At 41.3% G+C, this 26,840-nt stretch overlaps 1 protein-coding gene across 1 annotated transcript in view; it reads right to left on the reverse strand.

Annotated features, from left to right (window-relative positions):
- Nucleotides 1-26,840, reverse strand: part of NISCH (nischarin) — a 139,240-nt gene that overhangs the window by 90,330 nt on the left and 22,070 nt on the right. The window contains exons 2-5 of the mRNA XM_089681926.1: nucleotides 10,602-10,685; nucleotides 8,631-8,813; nucleotides 5,051-5,099; nucleotides 2,333-2,496 (exon numbers count right to left, since the gene is read on the reverse strand). Coding sequence (XP_089538052.1) covers nucleotides 2,333-2,496; nucleotides 5,051-5,099; nucleotides 8,631-8,813; nucleotides 10,602-10,685 — 480 coding nt within the window. The remainder of the gene's footprint in view (nucleotides 1-2,332; nucleotides 2,497-5,050; nucleotides 5,100-8,630; nucleotides 8,814-10,601; nucleotides 10,686-26,840) is intronic.

A 26,840-nucleotide genomic window follows, 5' to 3' on the forward strand; every position in this document is an offset into this window, starting at 1 on the left:
CCCAAACTAAATTTACGTCCTTTTTTTCACACAAATAGAGCTTTCTTTTGGTGTAATTTGATCACCTGTGCTTTTTATTTTTCACGCTATAAACAAAAAAAGGCCAAAAATTTTGAAGAAAAACAATATTATTTACTTTCAGCTATAAAAAATATATAGTAAACTCAAAGTTGGTTATAAATTTAGGCCAAAATGTATTCTGCTACATGTTTTTGGTAAAAAAAATCCCAATAAGTGTATATTGATTGCTTTGTGTGGAAGTTATAGGGTCTACAAACTATGGTATAAATACTGCAATTTACGCCATTTTTCTGCTATACAGCACTGCGCTAGTTTAACGGACAATTGCGCGGTCATGCAATATGGTGCATAAATGAAATTTACATCCTTTTTTTCCTCACAAATTGAGCTTTCTTTCGGTGGTATTTGATCGCCTGTGCGGTTTTAATTTTTTGCGCTATAAAAAAAAAAGGCTGACAATTTTGAGGAAAAAAAAAAAAAAACCTGTATTTTGGACTTTTTGCTATAAAACATGTCCAGTAAAAAAAAAATGCAAAAATCTAATTTAGTCATAACTTTCTGCCAAAATGCATTCTGCGGCATGTCTTTGCTAAAAAAAAAAACCCAATACGTGTAAATTAATTGGTTTACGTGAAAGTTATAGCGTTTACAAATGGCGGGAAAGATACTGGGATTTTTAGGGTTTTTTTTATACTAATAATGGCGGCGATCAGCGAATTATGGCGGCGATCAGGGACTTATGGCAGCGACCAGCAAATTATGGCGGGACTGTGGGACTGCGGCAGACATTCTGACATTGGGGGGGTACTGACTTGGGGTCACTGACAGCAATGGGGAGGAAGGGGTTAACTTTATTTTGCAGGGAAGGGTTATAGGAGTGAGGGGAGTGTTTTACTAGGGGGCGGGGGTGTGTACTGGACGGGACAAGGCTGATCGAGAAAGAGAAACTGTTCTCTCTCGATCAGCTCATCCTCGAGCTGACAGGGAAGTGACAGACAGCACAGCTACTGCACCGATCGCCGGGAAACAGCCACTAAGGAGCGGCTGTGACCCGGCGACTGACATCTGCGGCGGTGATCCGCAGGACAGATAGGGCGGCGGCGCGCCCCCTATTTGTTTACAAAACACACGTTTTAAAACGTGGTTTTGCCTGCGAGTGCCGCCCTGCCGCCGTATATGTACAGTGGCTGGGCGGCATGTAGTTAAATCAGACTTGGTATCAGCCTCTTGTAATGCCTTCTGCAACAGTAGCCAGTATTGGGGATAGAGAAGCACCACAAGGAGCCAGTATGCTGCATTGCAAGGAGAATGTTGAAAGGCGGATAGGACAAAGTGACAGAAAGAGAATGAGCTCATCTGTCTGCTCCTAATAATTTCACTGTCCAGTCATAGGGTGGGGAAGGGACACGTAAGTGTTGTTGAACTCCAGCAGAAAAAAACAATGTCAGACAGCGCTAACTAATCAGTAGTACTGCACTGCAAGGAATACGCTGACAGGAGGAGACAAAAGAGTGGCAGATGAGCTCTTAGGTCTGACTCTTTCACTGCCTGTTTAAAGGCTGAGAGAGGGACAAGACCTGCAAGTTTTACCTAACTGCAACAGAGAAAATGAAAACACATCTTATGCCCTGCTAAACAGGGCTGTGCTGTGTGGTAGAGCTGTGTAAATCTCAGAAATTAACAAAAATTGAAATCTTTGGCAGACAAAACCTTTCCAGTATATGTATTTCATCCATGCATTTATCGGTTTGCCTGGAGTGCAGGGTACCTTGTCTAAATACTGCAACATACTGTAGTGCTCAAGCAATCCAAACGCCATACATTGCTCCAGGTTTTTCTGCTCCAATTGTTTAACCCCAAATTAATCAGGTGCTTTTCTGCCTCATGCCATAAAGCATCAGACACTGGATGACCACACAATGACAGCAATAAGATCTAAAGAGTTTATTTTCAAAAATTACAGAAGGGCCAAATAACAAAGAACAGGATGGCCAAATAACAAAGAACAGGATGAAGAACATGAGTTGATTCGCTTCACGCCAACAGACCCTTAATCATAATGATCATGTGCCCGTTGGCATGAAACGTGTCAACACTTGCTTGGCGTGAAACAAATCAAAGTCTGCTCTACACCTTGTGCTGTACTGTTTGGACATTTTTGATTTTCGAAAATAAACTATGGATCTTATAGCTGTCAGTGTGTCATCCAATTTTTATGTTTGATACGGTAGTGCTCAAAAACACGGCTTGTCTTTAAACAAGTTTCAAGGACTACCTGCAAATAGAAATAAAGAGATTACCTATAACTTACCTTTAAATATTTAAGTCTACAAGTAAAATCAAGTATGTGCCCAAGGTCAGTTTTGGCATCTCCATTAATACAGGTTGGTTTGCCAAGTCGCAGCAATTGTGTTATGGCATACAATTGTAGAGGTCTCATATGAAATACTTCTCCTGCTATAAGTAATTGCTCTCCTAATGGCAAAAAAAACAAAACAAACTTATGCATGATGAAGAGCAATAAAATGAAACTTTGATAAAAACACCAAAGATGTTCAGAACTAGGGATGAGTGAATATGCCTGCGTTTGATTTGTGAGCAAGCAAGTTATTGTCAAATAGAAGGCATGAGAAGACCGGCACTGTAATGGGGAACATGTATCAATGACAAAAAAAAATTATATTAGAACAGTTTCTCTCACTATGCAGAATAGTCTGCTCTCCCTAAAATCTCCACCACACACTAACAGGGATGCTGTGAGGCCACCCTTTTATAGTAAGGGGGCTGGGTTATCCATTCCTTCAGGTTAGTGGCTCTTGTGACTACGCTGCCCAGAGTTAAAAGCTATATTATGGGTTTCTCCTTATTTCTGGCAACAAAACTTTGTGTTTTAAACACAATGAATGCTGGAGAATTGCATTGAGCCATAACATCTTCCCTAATTAGGACCAGCATCATGGCAAAATATAGCAAAATCCTGAGTTCAATCAATCACAAACTGTGTGCACAGTCAATGTAAGACCAGAAATAGTGGTTTATAGGACTATAACCTATCTATATATAGGCAGGTACATTCTAGAATCAAATGTCTGCCGTTACTCATCAGAAGAATGCAACCTGTACAAGACTATGTTCTCATTATAGTGGTATGAGGGGACCACTTTTTATTACCAATGTTATGCTATGCCAAAGTGCTACCTTCTCCAAAAGGTAATTCTCATCAGCATTGCTTTCAGGTGTCTTGCTTTAAACAAACAACTAAATGCAAACCTTTTTTTTTTCTTACGTTTTGGATAGAGTGGAGAGGGATTAGACCCCATGTCAGGTTTTTCTTGCTACCCCTGCCCCCATTAAAGAGATTCACCCTCTTTGTCCCATTTACCTTTATCACTGAAAGTGAGAGTAAATCTCACTTTTCTGTTGTCACCAGTACAGTAATAGTGGGGACATTTTCCAATGGGATACTAGTTTTGGTTACCTGGGGAACCCCAATGGATTCCCTGAATTTGCAGGGATTTCCCCTCACTTCCTGTTTTGGCAATGGGACAGAAAGTGAAGGGAAATCTCCTCAATAGTACATAGATGGCAAAAAAATTACCCTCCCCTCCCTTATACTATCCAAAAAAAAAAAGTTTTGCCTGCAGTTGTACTTCAACTATAGGCAGAACTTTAATCAAAGATTTCATTACATGGTACTTCAGCTAACCAAAGACAGTGCAATACTGATAACTACTTGAATGCTCACAATGGAGAAATCTGTCAGTGCTAAAGATTCTATACAGTCCTCTCACCTGCAGCCACTGAGACAATGTTCTGAATGAAGCAGATAACTGTAGTTACACTTAGCCTCTATCACTGGAATGGATGGAGAAAGAGAGGACTAGGATTGCTATTTTCTGCTTCAATCAGACTGGTAGACGGCTTCTGCAGAATACAGATCTGCAGTATCCTAATTATTAAAGTGATACTAAAGCTAAAAACATTTTTTACCTTAATGTATTCCCTGCATTGAAGTGTTAATAAACCCAGGACGCTGCAGTCACTATATCTGGTCTCCAACAGTACACACAACATGGAAGTGCAATTATTTAGTAAATACAAACTGCTAAATACCTTTTGTGATTTCTCTCAGTGTCCAGCCGAAAACTGGTTAAAGCTTGTAGGAGTTTTCTTTCTGCTCTAGGATGATGCAAAACCTCTGACCTCTGTCTGAACAGTGCCAATTGGCCCTGTGCTAATCACATGCACTCTCCCAAGAAGAAAAAAAAACCCAAAAAAAAAAAAAAAACCACACCTCTCTAGCAATACACACTAAACCGAGCATGTGCAGAATGGCTACGGTTCAGTCTGTCTTATCAGTAGATAAGACGCGGACATTAAAACAAGAGGAGGAATAGAGAAGTCAGGATCAAAACGTCTTTTTTTTTTTCTTACACACAATGCAGAGGATTAACCCCTTAGGCTCCACAGTGAGTATAACAAAAATGCTTTACTGCATATGCAGAATTATTTTACTGCTGTGGGTTTAGTAAAACTAAGGCATAAAATGTTTTGATATTTCTGCGCTCCCCCCACCTTCCCTGTGTGAGCCAGAAAGGGGAGAATAGATCCAGAGCTGTTTACGGCTGCATCTATTCTCCCCTTTCTTCCTCTTCACACAGCACTTGAGCAGCAGCAGGAGCCATTTGCGCCTGCTGCTGTCAATCAAATGCAGTGATGAGGAAATGGGGGGTGGGGCTAAGTCCCGCTGTGCAAGTCTATGAAGTGTGGCTTCACACAGCTCGGGAGCGTGCAGACACCATGTGCCTTCATAGCAAATGGCTTGCTATGGGGACACACGAAGGAGGACGACGACCCAAGATGGCCAACGGGGGACCCGAGAAGAGGAGGATTGAGGACACGTTGTGCAATACCACTGCACAGAGCAGGTGAGTATAACATGTTTGTTATTTTAATTCAAAATATTTGTTTTTATTTTAGTAATACTTTAATGTTTACAGCTTTAAAAAAAAAAATGAATGTGTATTACCATTATGGTAAAGCTCCTCAGCCAGAACAGCAGCAATTCCATGAATTTCCTGAAAGTACAAACAATCTTTTATGGAACTGTCAGGAAGCATGTGACAAACAAATCTCTACAGGAAATTAACAGGAACATCATATGACTCAGTTTACATTGCCTCTAATGATAGTAGCCAGGCTACACATGTATATTAGTTACACACTGAAGAAATATACTACATTGCATACAGACAGGCAATCAGAAAAAGGCTACATTTTTAGCAGCATAGAGTTAATATCTATGAGAAAACACAATACCACTGTCAGCTACAGTGGTCTATTTTATGCCTTAATTCTATGTGCAAATCCACTTTTATAAAGAATTGATACAGTGGGGAAACTATTTATTTGATCCCCTGCAGATTTTGTAAGTTTGCCCACTTACAAAGAAATGAAGAGTTTATAATTTTTATCATTATGTATTTTAAATGAAAGACTGAATATCAACCATAAATCCAGAAAAAAACACGCGATACAAAAATGTTATAAATGGAGTTGCAGTTCAGTGAGTAAAATAAGTATTTGATCCACAAGCAAAACATGACTTAGTACTTGGTGGAGAAACCCTTGTTGGTAAGCACAGAGGTAAGACATTTCTTGTAGTTGTTTACCAGGTTTTCAAACATTTCAGGAGGGATTTTGGTCCATTCTTCTTTACAGATCTTCTCTAAATCCTTAAGGTTTCTTGACTGTCACTTGGCAACCTAAAATTTCAGCTCTCTCCATAAATTTTCTATAGGATTAAGGTCTGGAGATTGACTAGGCCACTCCATGACCTCAATGTGCTTCTTCTTAAGCCACTCCTTTGTTGCCTTGGTGGTATGTTTTGGGTCATTGTCATGCTGGAAGACCCATCTTCAGTGTTCTAATCCAAGATTTTACAATACATGGCCCTGTCCATTGGCCATGCAGCAAAGTCAGCCTGTACCTTTAGGAGAGAAACAGCCCCAAAGCATAATGTTTCCACATCCGTGCTGGACTGTTGGGCTGGTGTTCTTAGGGTCATAGTCAGCATTTGTCTTCCTCCAAACACAGCGAGTCGAGTTAATGCCAAAGAGCTCAATTTTGGTCTCATCTGACCAAAGCACTTTCTCCCATTCCTTCTCTGAATAATTTAGATGTTCATTGGCAAAATTCAGACAGCCTGTACATGATCCTTCTTGCAGAGGGGGACCTTGCGGGCACTGCAGAATTTCAATTCAAAAGGTGGCGTATTGTGTTACCAATGGTCTGTTTGGTGACTGTGGTCCCAACAGCCTTGAGATCATTCACAAGCTCCTCCCGTGTAGTTCTGGGCTGATCCCTCACTTTTCTTATGATCGTCCTTACCCCATGAGGCGAAATCTTGCATGGAGCTTCAGACCAAGAGAGAGAGATTGATGGTGATTTTGTATTTCTTCCATTTGCAAATAACCGCTCCAACAGTTGTCTCCTTTTCACCAAGATTCTTGCTGATGATCTTGTAAATGGAAGAAGGATTCTGTGGACAGGTGTCTTATACACATAACGATTTGTCAATAGGAACACATTCTTAAATTGACAGGACTAATCTGTGTACCACATGAGCACATAGCCAGTCTGTGGGAGGCAAAAAATTATTGTTGGTTGGTAGTAGAACAAATACTTATTCTGTCTATCATTTAAAATACACCTATAATAAAAATTATAGACACTTAATTTCTTTGTGAGTGGGCAAACTTACAAAATCTGCAGGGGATCAAATAATTATTTTCCCTACTGTATTACAAAACAAAGCAGTTAATACAGCCTATAAATAGAATTAATTACCCATTTTATGTAATGAAGACTGTGTATGGAAATGCAGATGTTTCACTTTATGCCACTGTCTCAACCTCTTACTGAAGATAGAAAGACCCAGTTAGGTCTCTAAACGTTTTAAGCAAGCTGGTCTCTCTTCTCTGGATTGGGAGGACATCTAGACTTTCTAAGTCAACCCTGCAGTTACCTATTAACCACTTGATGACCGGGCTATAGCCAAATGAGGGCTACAGCGCAGTCAACTAGTTCTGGGATGGCATCACATGACATCCTCCAAAACCGTGCCTCCCACGTGCCCCCTGGGGGGCGCACCTGTCGTTGGATACAGCTGATTACATGACATGGTAAAAGGGTCAATCACAGTGCCATTTTACCACGTGATCAACTGTGTCCAATGACACAGCTGATCACAATGTAAATACAGTTGCTGGTTATCGGCTGCACTTTCCTCACACTGTCACAGTGAGAGGAGAGCCGGTAATTGGCAAGTGTATTCCCACATCAGAGGAGATCAATGCAGCCCCAACAGTGTACATCAGTGCCACCAGTCAGTACTGTCTATCAGTGACTTTCAATGCCCATCAGTGCCTCTTGGCAGTGCTCATCAGTTCTACCTATCATTGCAGCCTAGTGAAAGGAGAAAAATTACCTGTTTGCAAGTTTTTATAACAGAAACTAGTAAAAAAAAAAAAAAAGTTTGCCCCAATATTTTTGGTCTTTTTTCGCTTGTTTAGCAAAAAATAAAAAACCCAAAAGAAAGCTCTATGTGTCTAAAAAAATTACTACAATTTCATATGCATATATTGCTGCATGACCGCGCAATAGTCAAAGCGCGACAGCACTGAAGGCTGAAAATTGGCCTGGGCAGGAAGGGGGTGAAAGTGCCTGGTAGGCAAATGGTTAATTGTGGTGGCCTAGCTCTCCATGATTTTCTACAGTATTACTAGAAAAAAACAATAGAACAGCAGCGCAGGATCTCCATCAGCAATACACAAGTTTTACAACTAAAAAATAGTACACTCACGTGTAAAATTCTTGTCAAACAGCTCGCAACATAGAAGCAATTCCAAGTGTGTGAAGTAGATGACCATTGAGAATCCCTCAGCCAGCATAACCAAGGAGTGAGTTTGACAGCTGTCAAACTCCGCTAATGGTTGACAGCACTGACACTTCCTCCTGGATCTCCGTACAGTGTAAACTCTTGACAAACAGATCTGTTGCAGATCGCAACATTGAAGCTACTAGGTGTCAGCGGTGTTAGCTATTAGGGGAGTTTGACAGCTGTCAAATTCACACCTTTGCTATGTTGGCTGAGGGATTGTAAATGATCACCTACATCGTACACTTAAAATGCAGTAAACATACACATTTACCCCCATTTTAAGCAGACAGAACAAAGCTAATCACTGATTGGGTGACAGGCATTACTGCTATTTGAATGTATTCTTCCACTGCAGATAACATACTACACTTTCAAGGGTGATGTATGTTGGCTCCATCAGTATTTATGTGCTTGCTCCTGCCCCCAGATCGCACAGTGCAGTGGGGAGCAAGTTACAGATGTCAGGTGACCACAGTATATAGAAGAGATAAAACATTACTTGGGGCACTTATTTTCAGGTTTGTTAAACTGTATATGCTTGATTAGACTGCATTTGATGAGGACCCACACATACGATAGTTGGTAATATATATTTAATGACACTAACTTTGGACCATAACACCAAAAAAGGAAATTGAATGTCCCTTAAAATGAATTAAGAACTTACATATAAGTGAAAGTGCAAAAAATGGGACAAAGCTCTTGGAACAGTAACAGGAAACTTTGCAAGCAGTGCTTGTAGGTAGACCTCCAGATCCTTCTGACGCTTTTCCACCAAGCTTTTGGAATTCTTTCCAATTATCTTTTTAGGAGGCAGCAAATTTCGTTCTATTTTGTTCTCTGCTGTTAGCTAAATCAGATGACAAAAAATTATAATGCAGATCACATAATGGTATCACTCTTCAAATAATAATAAATTGCATGCATTAAACTTTTACAATATATTTGACAACTGAAACTGGGCATAACATGAAACATGCAAAAATGTAAAAATGTAACCTTTTCCTTTAAAATTTAACCTTCCCCCTCCTGAGTCTACACTGTTTGGTCACAATGCAAATTAATCAGCTTCACATTTTACAGAACGAAAAGGGAAAGAGTCGAGATAACTCCAAAACAACATCAGCTCCTTAACAGCAAAACAATATCCACCTCACTATATGTATATAATGAAAGAAAATAATCTTTATTGATTATTATTATTATATAGGATTTATATAGCGCCAACAGTTTGCTCAGCGCTTTACAATATAATGGGAGACAATACAGCAACAATACACTTCAATACAAGAGGGCTAGGAGGACCCTGGTCCTTGGAGCTTACAATCTAGGAGATAATGTAGCATCCTCCTAGACAGGTTGCTAGAGAAGTTGAGGTAAATTTAGTTTTTTTTATTTAGCAACTCTGTAATCAGTGGAGCAGAGTGTGATTATTTTTGGCTGTTCTAAGTCTTGCTTGCAGGGGAATTGCTTTCACCTGCCTTCTAATGGATTCTAGAATGTAGTGGGCTGGAAGAGGTAGACCCTGGGCCTGAATTCTAATGTGGTCTCAGCCAAACCCCAGGGGAGAGAATATCCAGTAGGTGGCTTAGGGGTGCATAAATAGTATAGGGCCCGAAACAGCAGGGTCCTTGTACAGGAGGAAAAGAAAATAGTTGAAGTCTGCAGTAGTTCATTGAGGTCTCACCTCAGGGAGGCTGGGGGCCTAACCTTTGAACAGAGTTGGAGCCAAATAGGGATCTGTTTGCCTTGCTGTTCTGAACTCAATCTGGATTAGAACCTGGGATAAAGTGCTACAATAAATACAAACCAAAATCTAGATTGCATAAATGAACACATCACCAGTGGGTATATGATTGTGCACAACCTCCATAAAAGACAGATAAAACCATTTAAAACCAACCTAAACACCTACCATTGTGGAATGTGGTATTTGGTTGCAAAAGAGTCATGTGCCCTGTCTACCACTCTAGATGAAAAGATGCAAAATCTGTGCATTGGAATAGTCGTACCTGCCTCAGGGCATCCAATAAGCAGAGCATCCAGATTTGGGTCGATGGAAGGACACCACACATATTGTTGCAGATGCCATAAACCTGATGAAGTGGCACCTGCCGTGATATGTGCAAAGTCCTTCAATATAAACAGTTTCATCTAGGGTTACACCGATACTAAGGAATGGGTTCAAATCGCACTCTAAAGAATCACATGTGATATAAACTGGAATGCAGTACGATTTCTGTCCAAATCACATGGGTCCCCAATGGGTGCGATGTGATTTGTAGTGCGATTTGAACCGTACAAAATTAATGGCTCAAATTGCACTGCACCTGCAGGGAAACCACATGTGATTCAGACAGGAATCGCACCGCTACTTCAGCTGTAGTGCTATTTAAGTTCAAATTAGATGTGATTGTTTGCAGTGCGATTTGAGCGCATTCATTTTGTATGGGCTCAAATTGCGCCGCAAAGGTATTGGTTTCAGGTCGCGGAGCATTTGTACGACCACTCATGCAATTGCTTAGTATCGGCATTGGCACTGATACATATACTGGTATCGATACAACCCTAGATTCATCATATGCTCAGTTTCAATTATCCAGGATAGTTGCAGACTGACTACATTTGTTTTACTTACTTTTTCATGGAGATCATAAAAGTCACTGTAACGATGCTTCACCTTCCAGTTATGGACACCTGTCTGCACCTCAATGATATATACCTTAAAAAAAAAAAAAGGATGCAACATATATGAATATTTTATTTAGGTGACAAAAAAACAATTATTATTCCAGTAAGGTGCCTATAATATTTATACACCCCCAGTGTGTACATCTGTATCAGATATGTTACACATGTAAAACATGAACTTGTGTCACAGACCTTCATGACACCTGAGGGAGGGATTTATCTGGGGATGCTATAGAATGATATAAGGACTGTAGCAGTGCCGAGAGTATCGGACACTGTGGTCTGGGTTCCTTTTTGCTCAGAAACTAATTCTCCTGCGCTCTAGGACCCAGGCGGGTGGCGGATGGATGGAACCAGAATTGGAAAAAAATCGACCACCAGTGCATGTAGAGTTGTGCAGCTCCAAACAAGGCTGGGGAAGCCTGACCAATACTGCAAAGCGAAAAAAAAAAAACGAGAAGTGCACCAACCTAGTGCATTATCTCAGTAACCAAAATTTATTAATTATAAAATGATACTCACAAACAGCAAATAAAATCAGGCATGTAAGTCCTCAGAGGGACTTGAAAGATAAGGAGCCAGCGCGAATCCCATCATGGGGGTAGATACTCAGTACCTCTAACGCGTTTCGAAGGGCATCCCTTCTTCATCAGAGATTTGTTTTTTTTGTTTTTTGTTCCTTTTTGCTCACTCAGCCTCTCCTACTGTACACATACATGTATAGCTTTGCACTCAGAAGATACCAATGTTGTCTTAAAGGAGAAAAAGCCCTTCAGTTTGCAAAAATACAAAATAAACAGTAGATCTTTCCTCAGGACTGTCTGCTCAGAACTGAAGATGCTCACAAACATTTCAATCACAAATGGACTTGCAAAATAAAGCAGAAGATAAATGGTGATGCTAATAGTGTTCACAAGAGTAGTCAAATATACTAGGGAATCTTTAGTCACAAAAAATAATGAACCGACCGACTAACTGAATTCAAAGTTGTGAACTCAATGGACCCTAAAGGCCCTGTTTACACTAATGCATTGCAGTAATGCTAGGACTGTACCAGGGGGTCGATGCTGTCTGAGGCGATCATTTTTTTTTTTGCTTTCCACCATGGCAAAGATGGCCACCTTGGGTTGTGCTAGTACTGCGTGTGTGTCAGTCAGCTTGATTCAGTTTACAGAAGTTTATGTCAGTTTGCACATCTGTCTTCAGTTCATCTCAGTTTACATTAGTTTGCACTTCAGTTCAGTTTACATCTGTCTACATCCGTGCCGTTCAATTTCAACAGATCTGGATGCTGGTTGTTCCGATTAGAAAAAACGGACCTGAACCGACATCCACCCATACACAGACATACATTTTGGTTCCGTAAAAGGTATGCAGTATAGACCGTGCTCCTATAAATAAATCAAAAACAGTTTTACAAATTAAAGTGCTCAGTGCAAATAAATACTTCAACTGAACAATCAATTTTGCAAACAGACCATGATATGCAAACTTAATAAAAATGCCCAGTGCTAAATAAATGTACCCAAAACGTGAAGGAAAGTGACACACAGAATAGTGCTCTACCTCTTTCCCAAAAAAAGCACACCACACTCACCAGAAATATATGACCTCTTTTCTCAAAAAAGATCAAACTTTGCTTATGGTATTGCAAATAGAGGTTAGGTTTTCAATTAGCGGATAATAACCCGAAAATTTGCAGCAAACTATTCCAATGTCTTGGTGCAAATAGCAGGAAAGTACAAAGTATTATCAGGCTGAAAGCAGTCTTTGCTGTAGCCGTACATATCAGAAAAAGGGAAATTGTGCTTGGAATAAATAACTAAAGAAATAGAGTGAATACAACAGCTAGCACATCAAATCGACACAAATGACCACAACATCATAACAAATAAATATTTTCAAAATAGATAGTGCCGCGCTCCCATGTACCAATATGTATATCTTATACTTTCAAAGTGCTAATGAATAGCTTTCAAGATACTGCATGTATCAAACAATTATTACTAGTGACTCAAAACATCATTGTGAATATTAATCTTCATGCAAGTGACATTAATAACTGATAATCCTAAGGTGATAGTGCCTATTAAAGTACAGTGATATACAAATCAGAAATACTCCTCTATTCTACTGTGATCCTTATATTTATATTGTGCAAACACATATATATTATGTGCACGTGCTTATGATATATTCAATAAAAAAAAAAAAAAAAAAGTCTTTCAAAATAAATGTGCAGGTGGATTCTTTGTTCCCTCTCGCCGAGTGCTTAATGGTCTCCCTATGTGCTCACCTCTATATTTGCCTGAATAAATCCAGGCAAATACACTTTTTATCCTTCCAGGATAGATGGGATGGAATGATGCTCTTGAATTATCTCAGAAGGTGGATGTGGATTTATATTTGTTCTCCTGTAGCTGCTCATGAGTGGGTATACTGACCATCTCTCTGAGGATCTCCCAATTCCCCTCCTGGGGCTGTTTCCTTTTCCAGTCCTCCTTATATCAGCTCAAAGGGTGTTGTTCAATTGAGAAAGGAAGACAAACAGACCATAGTGTCTTATCCTTGTGCAAAAAGGGGGTTTATTGCTGCCAGTTGCACAGTAGTATACAATTGTAGTCCAGCATAAATGTGCTCTGCCTCTGTTCCTGCAGTGCTGTCTACCTGTGTCTGTATTCAGATCACCGAGCCTCTCCAGTGCAATGTCGTGACGTCAGAGCCCCTCCCCTAGGGGAGGGGCTCTGACGTCACGACATTGCACTGGAGAGGCTCGGTGATCTGAATACAGACACAGGTAGACAGCACTGCAGGAACAGAGGCAGAGCACATTTATGCTGGACTACAATTGTATACTACTGTGCAACTGGCAGCAATAAACCCCCTTTTTGCACAAGGATAAGACACTATGGTCTGTTTGTCTTCCTTTCTCAATTGAACAACACCCTTTGAGCTGATATAAGGAGGACTGGAAAAGGAAACAGCCCCAGGAGGGGAATTGGGAGATCCTCAGAGAGATGGTCAGTATACCCACTCATGAGCAGCTACAGGAGAACAAATATAAATCCACATCCACCTTCTGAGATAATTCAAGAGCATCATTCCATCCCATCTATCCTGGAAGGATAAAAAGTGTATTTGCCTGGATTTATTCAGGCAAATATAGAGGTGAGCACATAGGGAGACCATTAAGCACTCGGCGAGAGGGAACAAAGAATCCACCTGCACATTTATTTTGAAAGACTTTTTTTTTTTTTTTTTTTTTTTTTATTGAATATATCATAAGCACGTGCACATAATATATATGTGTTTGCACAATATAAATATAAGGATCACAGTAGAATAGAGGAGTATTTCTGATTTGTATATCACTGTACTTTAATAGGCACTATCACCTTAGGATTATCAGTTATTAATGTCACTTGCATGAAGATTAATATTCACAATGATGTTTTGAGTCACTAGTAATAATTGTTTGATACATGCAGTATCTTGAAAGCTATTCATTAGCACTTTGAAAGTATAAGATATACATATTGGTACATGGGAGCGCGGCACTATCTATTTTGAAAATATTATATATACACTAGCATATGAGTCAGTGCAAGTGCCAGCGAACCTCACGTGAGAAATAAGGACATCTAAAGTCACATATTGAACACCTCATTTCATAATAGCTCACAAGCATTCACCATTTATAACAAATAAATAGTGCAGCGCTGCACTATTTGTTAACATGTAGCCGTACACCAAGCAGATAGGGATGGAGGTCCAAGCCTGGATGTAGTCAGATGCATCCAGGCTCAGACACCCATCCCTAACTGCAGCTAACTGCTTGATTTGCAGCTACATGTGAACAACAAAGGCTTCTTTCAGCCTGTTAATACTTTGTACAGGTTTTGCAGCTGATGCTATCCGCATTCTTTTGTCATTCCAGCGAGCGGCAAGAATTAGTGGATTCCTACAGCTGGAATTCGGTGTATGTAGCTAAATGGCCATGTGAAGGAGGCCCAATAGCAAAATGCAGGTCCATGCACCTAAAATGCAGCTGGTAGGGGTGTTTCAACAAACCACCTTTGTGCATTCAGGTCTTACTGGAAACAATGGATATTCTTTTGTCCATTTGCCTGTGCTGGAAAGTGTAGAAAAATGCCTGTTAATACACGAAACTATGGTGTCATATACCCTTAAAGCTGAGCTTGAACATTTGCAGGCACACTAGGGGTTAGAGTATCACTAAACCCAGGACCCTGCATTCACTCCATGTGGTCTCCCACAGCAGAGAGAACATGGAAATGCAATTAGTTTAGTAAATATAAACTAGACACGAAATATAAAAGATGTAGTGAGCGCTTCTTGTATAACGGTAAAATAAGCAGCTAATAGCACTAAAAGGAGGTCACAACAGCCTTAAATAAAAGTAAATAAATATAGTGCAGCGCTAATAATAACAAACAGAAAGTTCGATCTAGAAAATTCGATCTGAAAAGTTTGATCTGAAATTGGTAATCAAATGTTCATTAAATCATCAAATGTAATGAAGAATCCGGAACAAATGGCAGAAATGCGCACTCACCGACCGCGCATAGGAAATGCGCATGTGTGTATTAAATCCCACAGAATATCGATCTCCCTCAGGAAGGAGTGTTACCAAGCGATGGTCAGCTGGGCTCACAGAACCTCCTAAGGATCGGAATGGGTCGGCCGGAAAAAGGCTCCAGGTAAAGGCTTCCCTCCTCTGGATAAAGTTGGAAGCGGTGTCTGCTGACCCCTCAGTAAGGGGCAAAGAGCAGGAGAGTACCCATAGTGTAGTATGTCATAAAGAACTTTATTGGTAACAGACTTAGTGCAGGGTATAACAGTAATAGTGCTGGAAGGTGCCCAAACATAGATCGATATAATAAAAACAAACTACTGACCCTGAATGAGATGGCCGCCAGACCTCCTCGTGGTCTGGGCGGCAATAAGGCGTCACAGGCTGTCAGTTCCTCCTGAGGCCTTTCGTGCTAAGGCACATCATCAGAGGGGAGACTCTGATGTCAGTCTTTATCCAGAGGAGGGAAGCCTTTACCTGGAGCCTTTTTCCGGCCGACCCATTCCGATCCTTAGGAGGTTCTGTGAGCCCAGCTGACCATCGCTTGGTAACACTCCTTCCTGAGGGAGATCGATATTCTGTGGGATTTAATACACACATGCGCATTTCCTATGCGCGGTCGGTGAGTGCGCATTTCTGCCATTTGTTCCGGATTCTTCATAGCGGTGTCCAATTTATTACATTTGATGATTTGATGAACATTTGATTACCAATTTCAGATCGAACTTTTCAGATCGAATTTTCTAGATCGAACTTTCTGTTTGTTATTTTTAGCGCTGCACTATATTTATTTACTAGTAAATATAAACTGCTAAATGCCTTTTCTCATCAGCAGTTAGAGCAGTCTTGTGACTTCTATCAGTGTTCAGCAGAGCACCGGTTAAAGCTTGTAGGATGAGTTTTTTTTCTGCTCTAGGAGGATGCAGAACCCCTGACCTTTTGTCTGGACAGTGCTAATTGGCCCTGTGCTGATCACATACACTCTCCCAAGAAAAAAAACAAAACAAAACACCTCTCTAGCAATACACACAAAACTGAGCATGAGCAGAGTGTCTCCACACATAGGTCTTATCAGGAGAGAAGAGGGGGGCACTGGAAGATGGGGAGGATCAGAGAAGTCAAGATCAAACAGCATTTTTACACAATGCAGAGGATTAACCCCTTAGGTTCCACAGTGAGTGTAACAAGCATGCTTTACTGCATATACAGACTGATTTTACTGTTGTGGGTTTAGTAACACTAACTCATAGTAAGCCAACAAATATAACAAAGTGGCTGAATTCCTGGGGTACAGCTTAAGATTTAATAAAGGTTGATCCTGTCATAATGGTCCTTATTCTGGCACTTCCTCATTTTTGTATGTACCTACCTTAAAATCTCATTTAACCCCTTAGGTTCCACAGTGAGTATATCAAGCATGCTTTACTGCATATACAGTGCCTTAAGAAAGTATTCATACCGATTGAAATTTTCAACCTTCCAGCAGGACAATGACTGAATACATGTTGATCCTGTCATGATGGTCCTTGTTCCGGCACTTCCTGTTTTTTGTATGCATCTACCTTAAAATCCCATTTAAGCTTGTGAATGGGGCTCTTGGTGATTACATGTGGGAGACCCATCAGGGGTTCTCGGTGATTAGCTGCGGGTGGCAGCCCCACTGAAAGCTGCTAATGGAGTGATTACCTGCCAGTGATTGGCCCTGGATGAAAACAGTCTGCTAATTACAGAAAACCCCTGTTGGGCCTCCCTCATGTAATGGCTAACGGCCACATTTGCAAGTGTGAGTGGGGCCTGAATGTGCATTGTGGTTCCATTCACACCATCTGTGGTGATCACACATCCACTTATGTTTAATGCTGGAGCACAAAGAGAACATTCGTTTTCTATGTGTCCCGTTCACACCACAATGCTGCAGTGAAGTGCACAAAACTGCAGACATGCTGCTTTTTTACAAAGCGCTACTCACGGTACCACATGTCAACATGCTGCAATGCACAGACTTGTCTTCATTTGTCCCTTCACATGGACACCAGACCACAACGTTTCAGCAAACAGGCTGGTGTGAATAAGCCCCAAGTCCTTGTTCATGTGGATGGCCATAAAACCAGGTACACGTTTTTCATGCCCACCTATGCTGTGCATCATCAACCAAAGGGAATGGTACATAACAGTGCAGCTGCAATGCTTTGCTTCTCAGTACAGCAAAAATGATACAGTATCAGGCAGAACCGCCACAAAAAGTGATCCATTCAAGTTAATAGTACCACCTCACAACAATGTGTAATGCACATGATTGCAAGCACAGTGCCACAGGCTTTCACTAGTTAAAACAAGAGTTCAGAAGGCAACATATCTCCAAGCCACCTGTCAAATGTTTCTAAAAAGTGTTCCACCACAGTGTGCTTTACAGAGGGGTGACAAATCTCAATGCACATGAAAGGCCTCTTGCACACTGCAGCTTGAAAAAGCTCAGTACAGAATTTTTTTCTTAGTGACAGGTCAGACCACAAAAAACGCATTCTGGATACATTTTTGCTTACAGTTCACACCACACTCCATTATGGTGCAGTTTGCTATGCTCCAGCACAGTTCTGTGCAAAAAAAAAATGCAGCATGTTTTTATTTTTCTGCATCGGAAACTGACTGCACTGGTGTGAACTGGGGCCACTGGAATACATGGAAACACTATGCATGCATTTTTGATTCAGAAAAGAAAAAAAAACAAAAAAACGTACTAGACTGCATCTAGGGTTAACTAGCCAATGCAGCCCATTGTTTGCAATGTGCCTGAACACATGGGTGCCTAAACAAGTGCCGATTATGGAGTTAAAAAAAAAAAAGAAAAATTTCTGGTCAGTATTTCTCTTATACATCACGGGACACAGAGCAGGCCATGATAACGACTATGTGGGTTATATGCCACTTATAGGTGAATGGACACTGACGGACCAATCAAACAGGAATCCTGCCCCACATAACCCCTCCTACACAGGAAGTACTCAGTTTTTTCCCCAGTGTCTGCAAGATGGATGTTCACTGAACAGGTGCTGCATATGCTTTGTGAAGCATGCTGGGAAGTCTGGAACAATTCCACTGAGAGTCAAGGGCCTCAAATCGGATCCATTCAAAAAGTTCTTAGCCAAAATGGATGGTACCCGAGCCTCGCTGGATAAGGACAACTCTCAGGGTTTGACCTATAATGCGGCTTTATGGTGCTGGATCCTGCTTTTTTGTAACCCTGTGCAATTTGATCTGACCAAGGTGCTTCAAGCAGGGTGCTATATGGGTCCAAGGCAGTGGCCCCAATTTTAACAAAGGGGACCAAGTCCTTGAAGGACTTTAGGACAAGGCCTGCCGTGATGGGTGAAGGTTGGTCCCCGATTCAGGGGACCTGCTGAACACCCCTGTTAAAATGTCAGGTTTCTGTGATGTAAAAAACGAGACAAAGAAATAATTTCAGAACTTTTCCCACCTATAATGCGACCTATAAACTGTACAACGCAATTGAAAAACAAACAAATCTTTTTTTTTTTTTTTTTTGGGGGGGGGGGGGGAGTAAACAAAGAAAAAATGTAAATAATGTGGTTGCATGAGTGTGCACACCCTCTTCTAACTGGGGGTGTAGGTGTGTTCAGATTTAAGCAATCACATTCAAAATCATGTTAAATAGGAGTCAGTACACACCAGCCATCATGCTTCTGATTGGCCCCAAATAAAGTTCAGCTGTTTTAGCCGGTCTTTCCTGACACTTTCTTACAGTAGTTGCATCTCATTGTTAAAATGTATCAGTCAGGAGAAGGGTACAAAAGAATTTCCAAGGAATTAGATATACCACGGAACACAGTGAACACAATCATCATCAAGTGGAAAAAATATGGTGCAACAGTGACATTACCAAGAACTGGATGTCCTTCCAAAACTGCTGAAAAGACAAGAAGAAAACTGGTCTGGGAGGCTGCCAAGAGGCTTACAGCAACATTAACCCATTCAAGGGTAAAACAAATCTAAATGCCTAAGAACAATTCTGCAACGTTGACATGTGATCGTAAAACCATACATATCTCCACAACTACTTTATACATCCAGGTGGATTAAACCATGTTTTTTTCAGGACAAATTGGGCTTTCATATGATAGTAAATGGTAATGGATAGCTCCTAATTTTTTTTTATTCTCAAAGGAAAACTGTCCCAAAATAGTAAAAAAAAAATAGTTTTTTTTTATTTAGCTGTGTGTTTCTTGTTACGACCATAACCTACCTCCATAGAACAACCCAAAATAAAATTCTCCAGCTCTTGACGATCGCAGCGATACCATATATGTGTATGTTATTTGTACCCGTAGTACAGCCCAGAAACAATAGTGTGCATTTTGTTTTTGTCTTTTTTTTTTTTTTACCCAAAAACACACTGACATTAACACCAATTTTTTTTTTAAATCCTGACTTTTGACCCTGACCCAAACACTAACCCTGGTACTGAACTAGATCAAACCTTGATCTAGCCATTTTTCTTTATTTTTTAATATTTATTTATCTTTTTTTTTCTTTTATCTATGTCAGGAGTTAGAGAGATACAATGTATCTCTCTTCTCCATTCATAAAGAGAGAAAAAACAAGGGGGCTGCACAGTTACTGATCACTGTGATAATCAGAGGCTATCACAGCGATCACGTGACCCGGAATCGCGGCACGCTCCCAGCACAAAGACAGGTACGCAAATATGCGGCCCCACGGAAAAAAAACAGTTCCGTGAGGCCGCATATTTGTGTGCTGTCGTCGTCAAGAGGTTAAAGGAGCTGCAGGAATTTCTGGCAATTACTGGCTATGTGGCATATGTGACAACAATCTCCCTTATTCTTGATATGTCTGGGCTATGGGGTAGCATGGCAAGACGAAAGCCTTTTTTCTTATGAAGAAAAACATCCAAGCCCAGCTAAATTTTGCAAAAACACATCTGAAGTCTCCCAAAAGCATGTGGGAAAATGTGTTATGGTCTGATGAAACCAAGGTTGAACTCTTGGCCATAATTCCAAAAGATATGTTTGCCGCAAAAACAACATTGAACATCACCAAAAGAACACCATACCCACAGTGAAGCATGGTGGTGGCAGCATCATGCTTTGGGGCTGTATTTCTTAAGCTGGAACTGGGGCCTTAGTCAGGTAGAGGGAATTATGAACAGTTTCAAATACCAGTAAATATTGGCACAAAACCTTCAGGCTTCTGCTAGAAAGCTGAACATGAAGAAGAACGTCATCTTTCAGCATGGCAATGACCCAAAAAATACATCCAAATCAACAAAGGAATGGCTTCACCAGAAGAAGATTAAAGTTTGGGAATGGCCCAGCCAGAGCCCAGACTTTCCGATCAAAAATCTGTGAGGTGAACTTCATAATGGTCAATGAAAAACTGACGGCCGTATTGTTGGATACCCATACGAAATTTCTGCAGATATGGCGTCCCTGGGTGGATATAGCTCAGCCCTCGAGATTCGACCAGTCCCTTCTATCGATAGGAGGATGGATCCTGCTGTGACCCCCCGGGAGCCCTTCCCTCCCCTTTTTTTTTTTTTTTTTTGTGTGTGTGTTGTCCATGTCTCTCTACCATTTGTCTTTTTCTACTCTTTTGTTTACTCTGTCCTTCAACACAATTTACGGATTGTGCCCGCTGTTTTCTGCGTTACTTCCGCACTACTATTTATGCAATCTAGATTTCTTCCTAAACTCTAGGTCATGAATATGTACTGTTTTATTTTTTGATGCGACCTCTTCTCGGGCCTCTCCTGCTTTTTATAATGTTGATGTAGCAAAACTTCTCTTTAAAGTTTACATTATCATTGACCCACAAAGATCTGTTACCCGTTCCCTTCCAACCTCCCTCCCTACCCCTTCCCTCAGGGCACCCATATACACTTTTCAGATTATGCTTTTATCGATACATACCTTGCACCAGCTTCCCTTCATTTATTGTACTACGTAACTGTTGGTCATTGAATTTTTGCTTCGACAGTCTGTTTATTTTTGCTTCTTATTCAATAAAGCCTTTTGTAAAAGAAAAATCTGTGGGGTGATCTGAAGAGGGCTGTGCACAGGAGATGCTCTTGCAATCTGACAGATTTGGAGTGTTTTTGCAAGGGGGGGGGCAAATATTGCCAAGTCAAGATGTGCCATGCTGATCGAATCATACCCAAAAAGACTGAGTGCTGTAATAAAATCAAAAGGTGCTTCAACAAGAGCATTCGTTTAAGGGTGTTAACACTTATGCAACCATATTATTTAGTATTTTATTTTTAATTCCCTCCACCTAAAAGATTTCAGTTCGTTGTTCAACTGAGTTGTACAGTTTATAGATTACAATAAAAGGTGGAAAAGTTCTGAAATTATTTATCCTTGTATCATTTTTTTACATCATAAAAACCTGACATTTTAACAGGGGTGTGTAACTTTTTAAATCCAGTGTGTGTGTGTGTGTATACACCGCGTTCCAAATTATTATGCAAAATTCTATTTAAGTGTCACAAAGATTAAATATTTTGTTTTTCAGTGTAACTCATGGATGGCATTGTGTGTCAGGGCTCTTTTGATCACTGAAAACAATCTCGGACACCTGTGATAATTAGATTGGCCGGTGATCCCAATTTAAGGAAAAACTACTAAAGGAGGGTGTTCCACATTATTAAGCAGAGCACCATTTTCAAGCAATATGGGGAAGAAAAAGGATCTCTCTGCTGCTGAAAAGAGTGAAATACTTCAATGTCTTGGACGAAGTATGAAAACATTCGATATTTCACAAAAACTTAAGCGTGATCATCGCACTATTAAGAGATTTGTGGCTGATTCAGAGCACAGACGGGTTCGTGCAGATAAAGGCACATTGAGGAAGATTTCTGCCAGATCCATGCATCGGATCAAGAGAGCAGCTGCTAAAATACCATTACATAGCAGCAAACAGATATTTGAAGCTGCTGGTGCCTCTGGAGTCCCACGGACATCAAGGTGTAGAGTCCTCCATAGTCTTGCAACTGTGCATAAACCTTCTATTCAACCACCAATAACCAATGCTCACAAGCAGAAACGGCTGCATTGGGCAGAAAAATACATGAAGACTAATTTTCAAAACAGTCCTGTTCACTAATGAGTGGCGTGCAACCCTGGATGGTCCAGATGGATAGAGTGGTGGATGGTTGGTGGACGGCCACCCTGTTCCAACAAGGCTGCGACGTCAGCAAGGCGGTGGTGGAGTCATGTTTTGGGCCTGAATCATGGGAACAGAGCTGGTCGGCCCCTTTAGGGTCCCCGAAGGTGTAAAGATGACCTCTGCAATGTATTTGGAGTTTATGACTGACCACTTTCTTCCCTGGTACAGAAGGAAGAACTATGCTTTCCGTAATAAAATCATCTTCATGCATGACAATGCACCATCTCATGCTGCAAAGAATACCTCTGCATCAATGACTGTTATGGGGATAAAAGGAGAGAAAGTCATGGTGTGGCCTCCATCCTCCCCTGACCTCAATCCTATTGAGAAACTTTGGAGCATCCTCAAGCAAAAGATCTATGAGGGTGGGAGGCAGTTTACATCCAAACAGACGCTCTGGGAGGCTATTCTGACATCTTGCAAACAAATTCAAGCAGAAACTGTCCAAAAACTCACAAGTTCAATGGATGCAAGACTTGTGAAGCTGCTATCAAATAAGGGGTCCTATGTTACAATGTAACGTGACCTGTTCAAATGTTTAAAAAGGTAAAATGTTGTTAAAAGTTTGATTGAAATAGCTTTTGATTTCAGTAAATATGCTGCAAACACAACAAATGACAATTTTCAGTTTTTTACAACCTATAAAGTGTTTTGAAACTTACTGTGCATAATAATTTGGAACAGTGCATTGTAAGAGTTTTATGTTTAACAAAAATACTGTTATCATTAGGAGGTTTGTTCAATAAAATGTGAATTGTACTCTTAATAGTTGATAACATGAGAATTATGCTGACTTATTTACATCAATTATTTAGGTAAATGAGAAAAATATAATTTGCATAATAATTTGGAACACGGTGTATAACACACACACACAAAAAAAAATAGAGGAACACTTTTTAATCAGAGTATATCATCAAGTCAAAAACTCCTGGGATATTGATCGGGTCAATTAAGTAGCAAAGGGGGTTGTTAATCACATTCAGCTGCTTTGGGGTTAATGAAATTAACAACAGGTGCACTAGATGGGCAACAATGAGATGACCCCGAAAACAGGAATGGTTTTGCAGGTGGAGGCCACTGACATTGTTTTTCCCTACTCATCTTTTCTGACTGTTCTTCACTAGTTTTGCATTTGGCTAGGGTTAGTGTCACTACAGGTAGCATTAGGCGATACCTGGACCCTACAGAGGTTGCACAGACAGTCCAACTCCTCCAGGGTGGCACATCAATAAGTGCTATTGCCAGAAGGTTTGCAGTGTCTCCCAGTCTCAAGAGCACGGAGGAGATTCCAGGACACAGGCAGTTGCTCTAGGAGAACTGGATAAAGCTGTAGAAAGTCCTTAACCCATCAGCAGGACCGGTCTCTGCTCCTTTGTGCAAGGAGGCGCAGGATAAGCACTACCAGAGCCCTACAAAACGACCTCCGGTATGCCACTGGTGTGAATGTCTCTGACCAAACAATCAGAAACAGGACTTCATGAGGGTGGCCTGAGGGCTCAACGTCCTGTAGTGGTCCCTGTGCTAACTGGCTGGCACCACAGAGCTCAAATCGGCATTTGCCATTGAATACCAGAATTGGCAGGTCTGCCACTGGCGCCCTGTACTTTTCACAGATGAGAGCAGGTTCACCCTGAGCACATGTGACAGATGTGAAAGGGTCTGGAAAAGCCATGTAGAATGTTATGCTGCCTGTAACATCGTCCAGCATGACCATTTTGGTGGTAGGTCAGTGATGGTCTGGGGAGGCATATCCATGGAGGGACGCACAGACCTTTACAGGCTAGACAACAGCACCCTGACTGCCATTAGGTATTCGATGAAATCCTTTGACTCATTGTCAGACCCTACGCTGGTGCAGTGGGTCCTGGGTTTCTCCTGGAGAACTTTAATGCCCGGCCTCATGTGGCGAGAGTATGCAGGCAGTTCCTAGAGGATGAAGGAATTGATACCATTAAATGGCCCCCCCGCTTGCCTGACCTAAATCCAATAGAACACCTCTTGGAGATCATGTTTCGGTCCATCCGATGTTGCCAGGTTGTGCCTCAGACTGTCCAGGAGCTCAGTGATGCCCTGGTCCAGATTTGGGAAGAAATACCCCAGGACACCATTCGTTGTCTCACTAGGAGCATGCCCCGGCGTTGTCAGGTGGGGGCCATACAAACTACTGAGTACCATTTTGAGTTGCTTCAATGAAATTTCAGCAAAATGGACTAGCCTGAACTTTAATGGCATCCCAGTCTTAGTCCATAGGGTTCAGTGTTGAGTTGGCCCACTCTTTGCAGCTATAACAGCTTCAACTCTTCTGGGAAGGCTGTCCACAAAGTTTAGGAGTGTGTCTATTTGCCTAATGTTTGACCATTCTTCCAGAAGCACTTTTGTGAGATCAGGCACTGATGTCGGGCGAGAAGGCTCTAATTCATCCCAAAGGTGTTCTATCAGGTTGAGATCAGGACCCTGTGCAGGCCAGTCAAGTTCCTCCACCCCAAACTGGCTCATCTATTTCTTTATGCACCTTGCTTTGTGCATTGATGCAGTCATGTTGGAACAGGAACAGGCCATCCCCAAATTGTTCCCAAAAAGTTGGGAGCATGAAATTGTCCAAAATGTCATGGTATGCTGATGTCTTAAAGAGTTTCCTTCACTGGAACTAAGGGGCCAAGCCCAACCCCTGAAAAATAACCCCACACCATAATCCCCCTCCACCAAACTTTACACTTGGCACAATGCAGTCAGGCAAGTACTGTTCTCCTGGCAACTGCTAAACCCAGACATGTCCATCAAATTGCCACATAGGGAAGTGCGATTCTTCAGTACAGAGAACACGGCTCCACTGCTCCACGTCCAGTGGCAGCATGCTTTATACCACCGCATCCAATGCTCTGCATTGCATTTGCTCTCTATGCAACGTTGTGCTAATCTGAAGGCCACGTGAAATTTGGAGGTCTTTAGAGCCATCGACTATGCAGTTGGCAACTTCTGCGAACTGTGCGCTTCAGCATGCACTGACCCTGCTCTGTCATTTTACGTTGTCTACCACTTCATGGCTGAGTTGCTGTTGTTCCCAGTTGCTTCCACTTTGTTATAATACCACTAACAGTTGACCGTGGAATATTTAGTAGCAAGGAAATTTCACAGATGGACTTATTGCATAGGTAGCAACCTATCATGGTACCATGCTTGGATTCACTGAACTCCTGAGAGCGACCCATTCTTTCACAAATTTTTGTACCTAGGTGCTTGATTTTCTACACCTGTGGGCATGGAGGTGATTGGAATACCTGAATCCAATGATTTGGAGGGGTGTCCCAATACCTTTGGCAATATAATGTATGTATGTATGTAATATATATATATATATATATATATATATATATATATATATATACACACACACACACACACACACACACTCTCTCTCTCTCTGTATATGCAGAGGAGTTTGCTATGGTTGACTGGGAAGACTTCCAGGGGGGTATCTTATTTGCCTGTATCTGCCTGTAGTACCTATTTTTGGCCATTGTTGCCGAGTGTGTCACATGTGGCAACAATGTCACATGTGAGCTGCTGCAGCCACCACTACCTCTGCTGTTACTGCTCACCAGTTCAGATTCTAAGTCCTCATCGTTATGAAGGGGCACCCCCACGTTGTCCGGGGGAGGGGGGGGGGGAAGAAGACTTTTGATTTTTGCAGAAATCTGGGAAGAACTGATCCAGGACAAGTGGGTCACTGCTACAGTTGCTCAGGGGTACAAAGTGGAGTTTCGAGGGAATCCTCCTCCCCATTTCTAAAGGTCCAATGTATCCATGAATCCACCAAGAAGGAATTTTTTCTGTCCGGCACTCGACCGACTTTTGTCCCACGGCAAAATTGTGTGGGTTCCAGCAAATCAAAAGGTTCCAGGGATTTTATTCAAACCTATTCACAGTTCCAAAGCCAAATGAGGATGTAAAGCCTATTCTAGATGTAAAGGGGCTGAACAGGTTCCTAAAGATTTGTTAATTTCGGATGGAGTCAGTCCGGTCATTAGTCGCATCTTTACAAGAGGGAGTCTTTCTAGCTTCCATAGACATCAAGGACACATACTTGCATTTGCCAATATTTCCAGCTCATCAAAAGTTTCTATGGTTTGCATTAGAAACTCAACATTTTCAGTTTGTGATACTACCTTTTTGGGCTAGGCATGGCTCCATGAGTGTTTACGAAGATTCTGGCTCCAGTTCTGGGGCTGCTCGGGAAGTATCGACTTTGGGCTATCTGGAAGATCTACTGCTCTGGGGTCAGTCTGGTCCAAGCCTGAGAAAAAAATATGGCCCTTGCGATTCATACTCTGGAAAGCTTGGGCTGGGTGCTCAACTTTAAAAAGTTGGCCCTGGAGCCAGTACAGAGTC

This window comes from Staurois parvus, unplaced genomic scaffold (genome assembly GCF_062004578.1).
Source record: "Staurois parvus isolate SC_StPar_1 unplaced genomic scaffold, SC_StPar_1.0 ptg000282l, whole genome shotgun sequence".
In the NCBI taxonomy this organism is placed as follows: Eukaryota; Metazoa; Chordata; class Amphibia; order Anura; family Ranidae; genus Staurois; species Staurois parvus.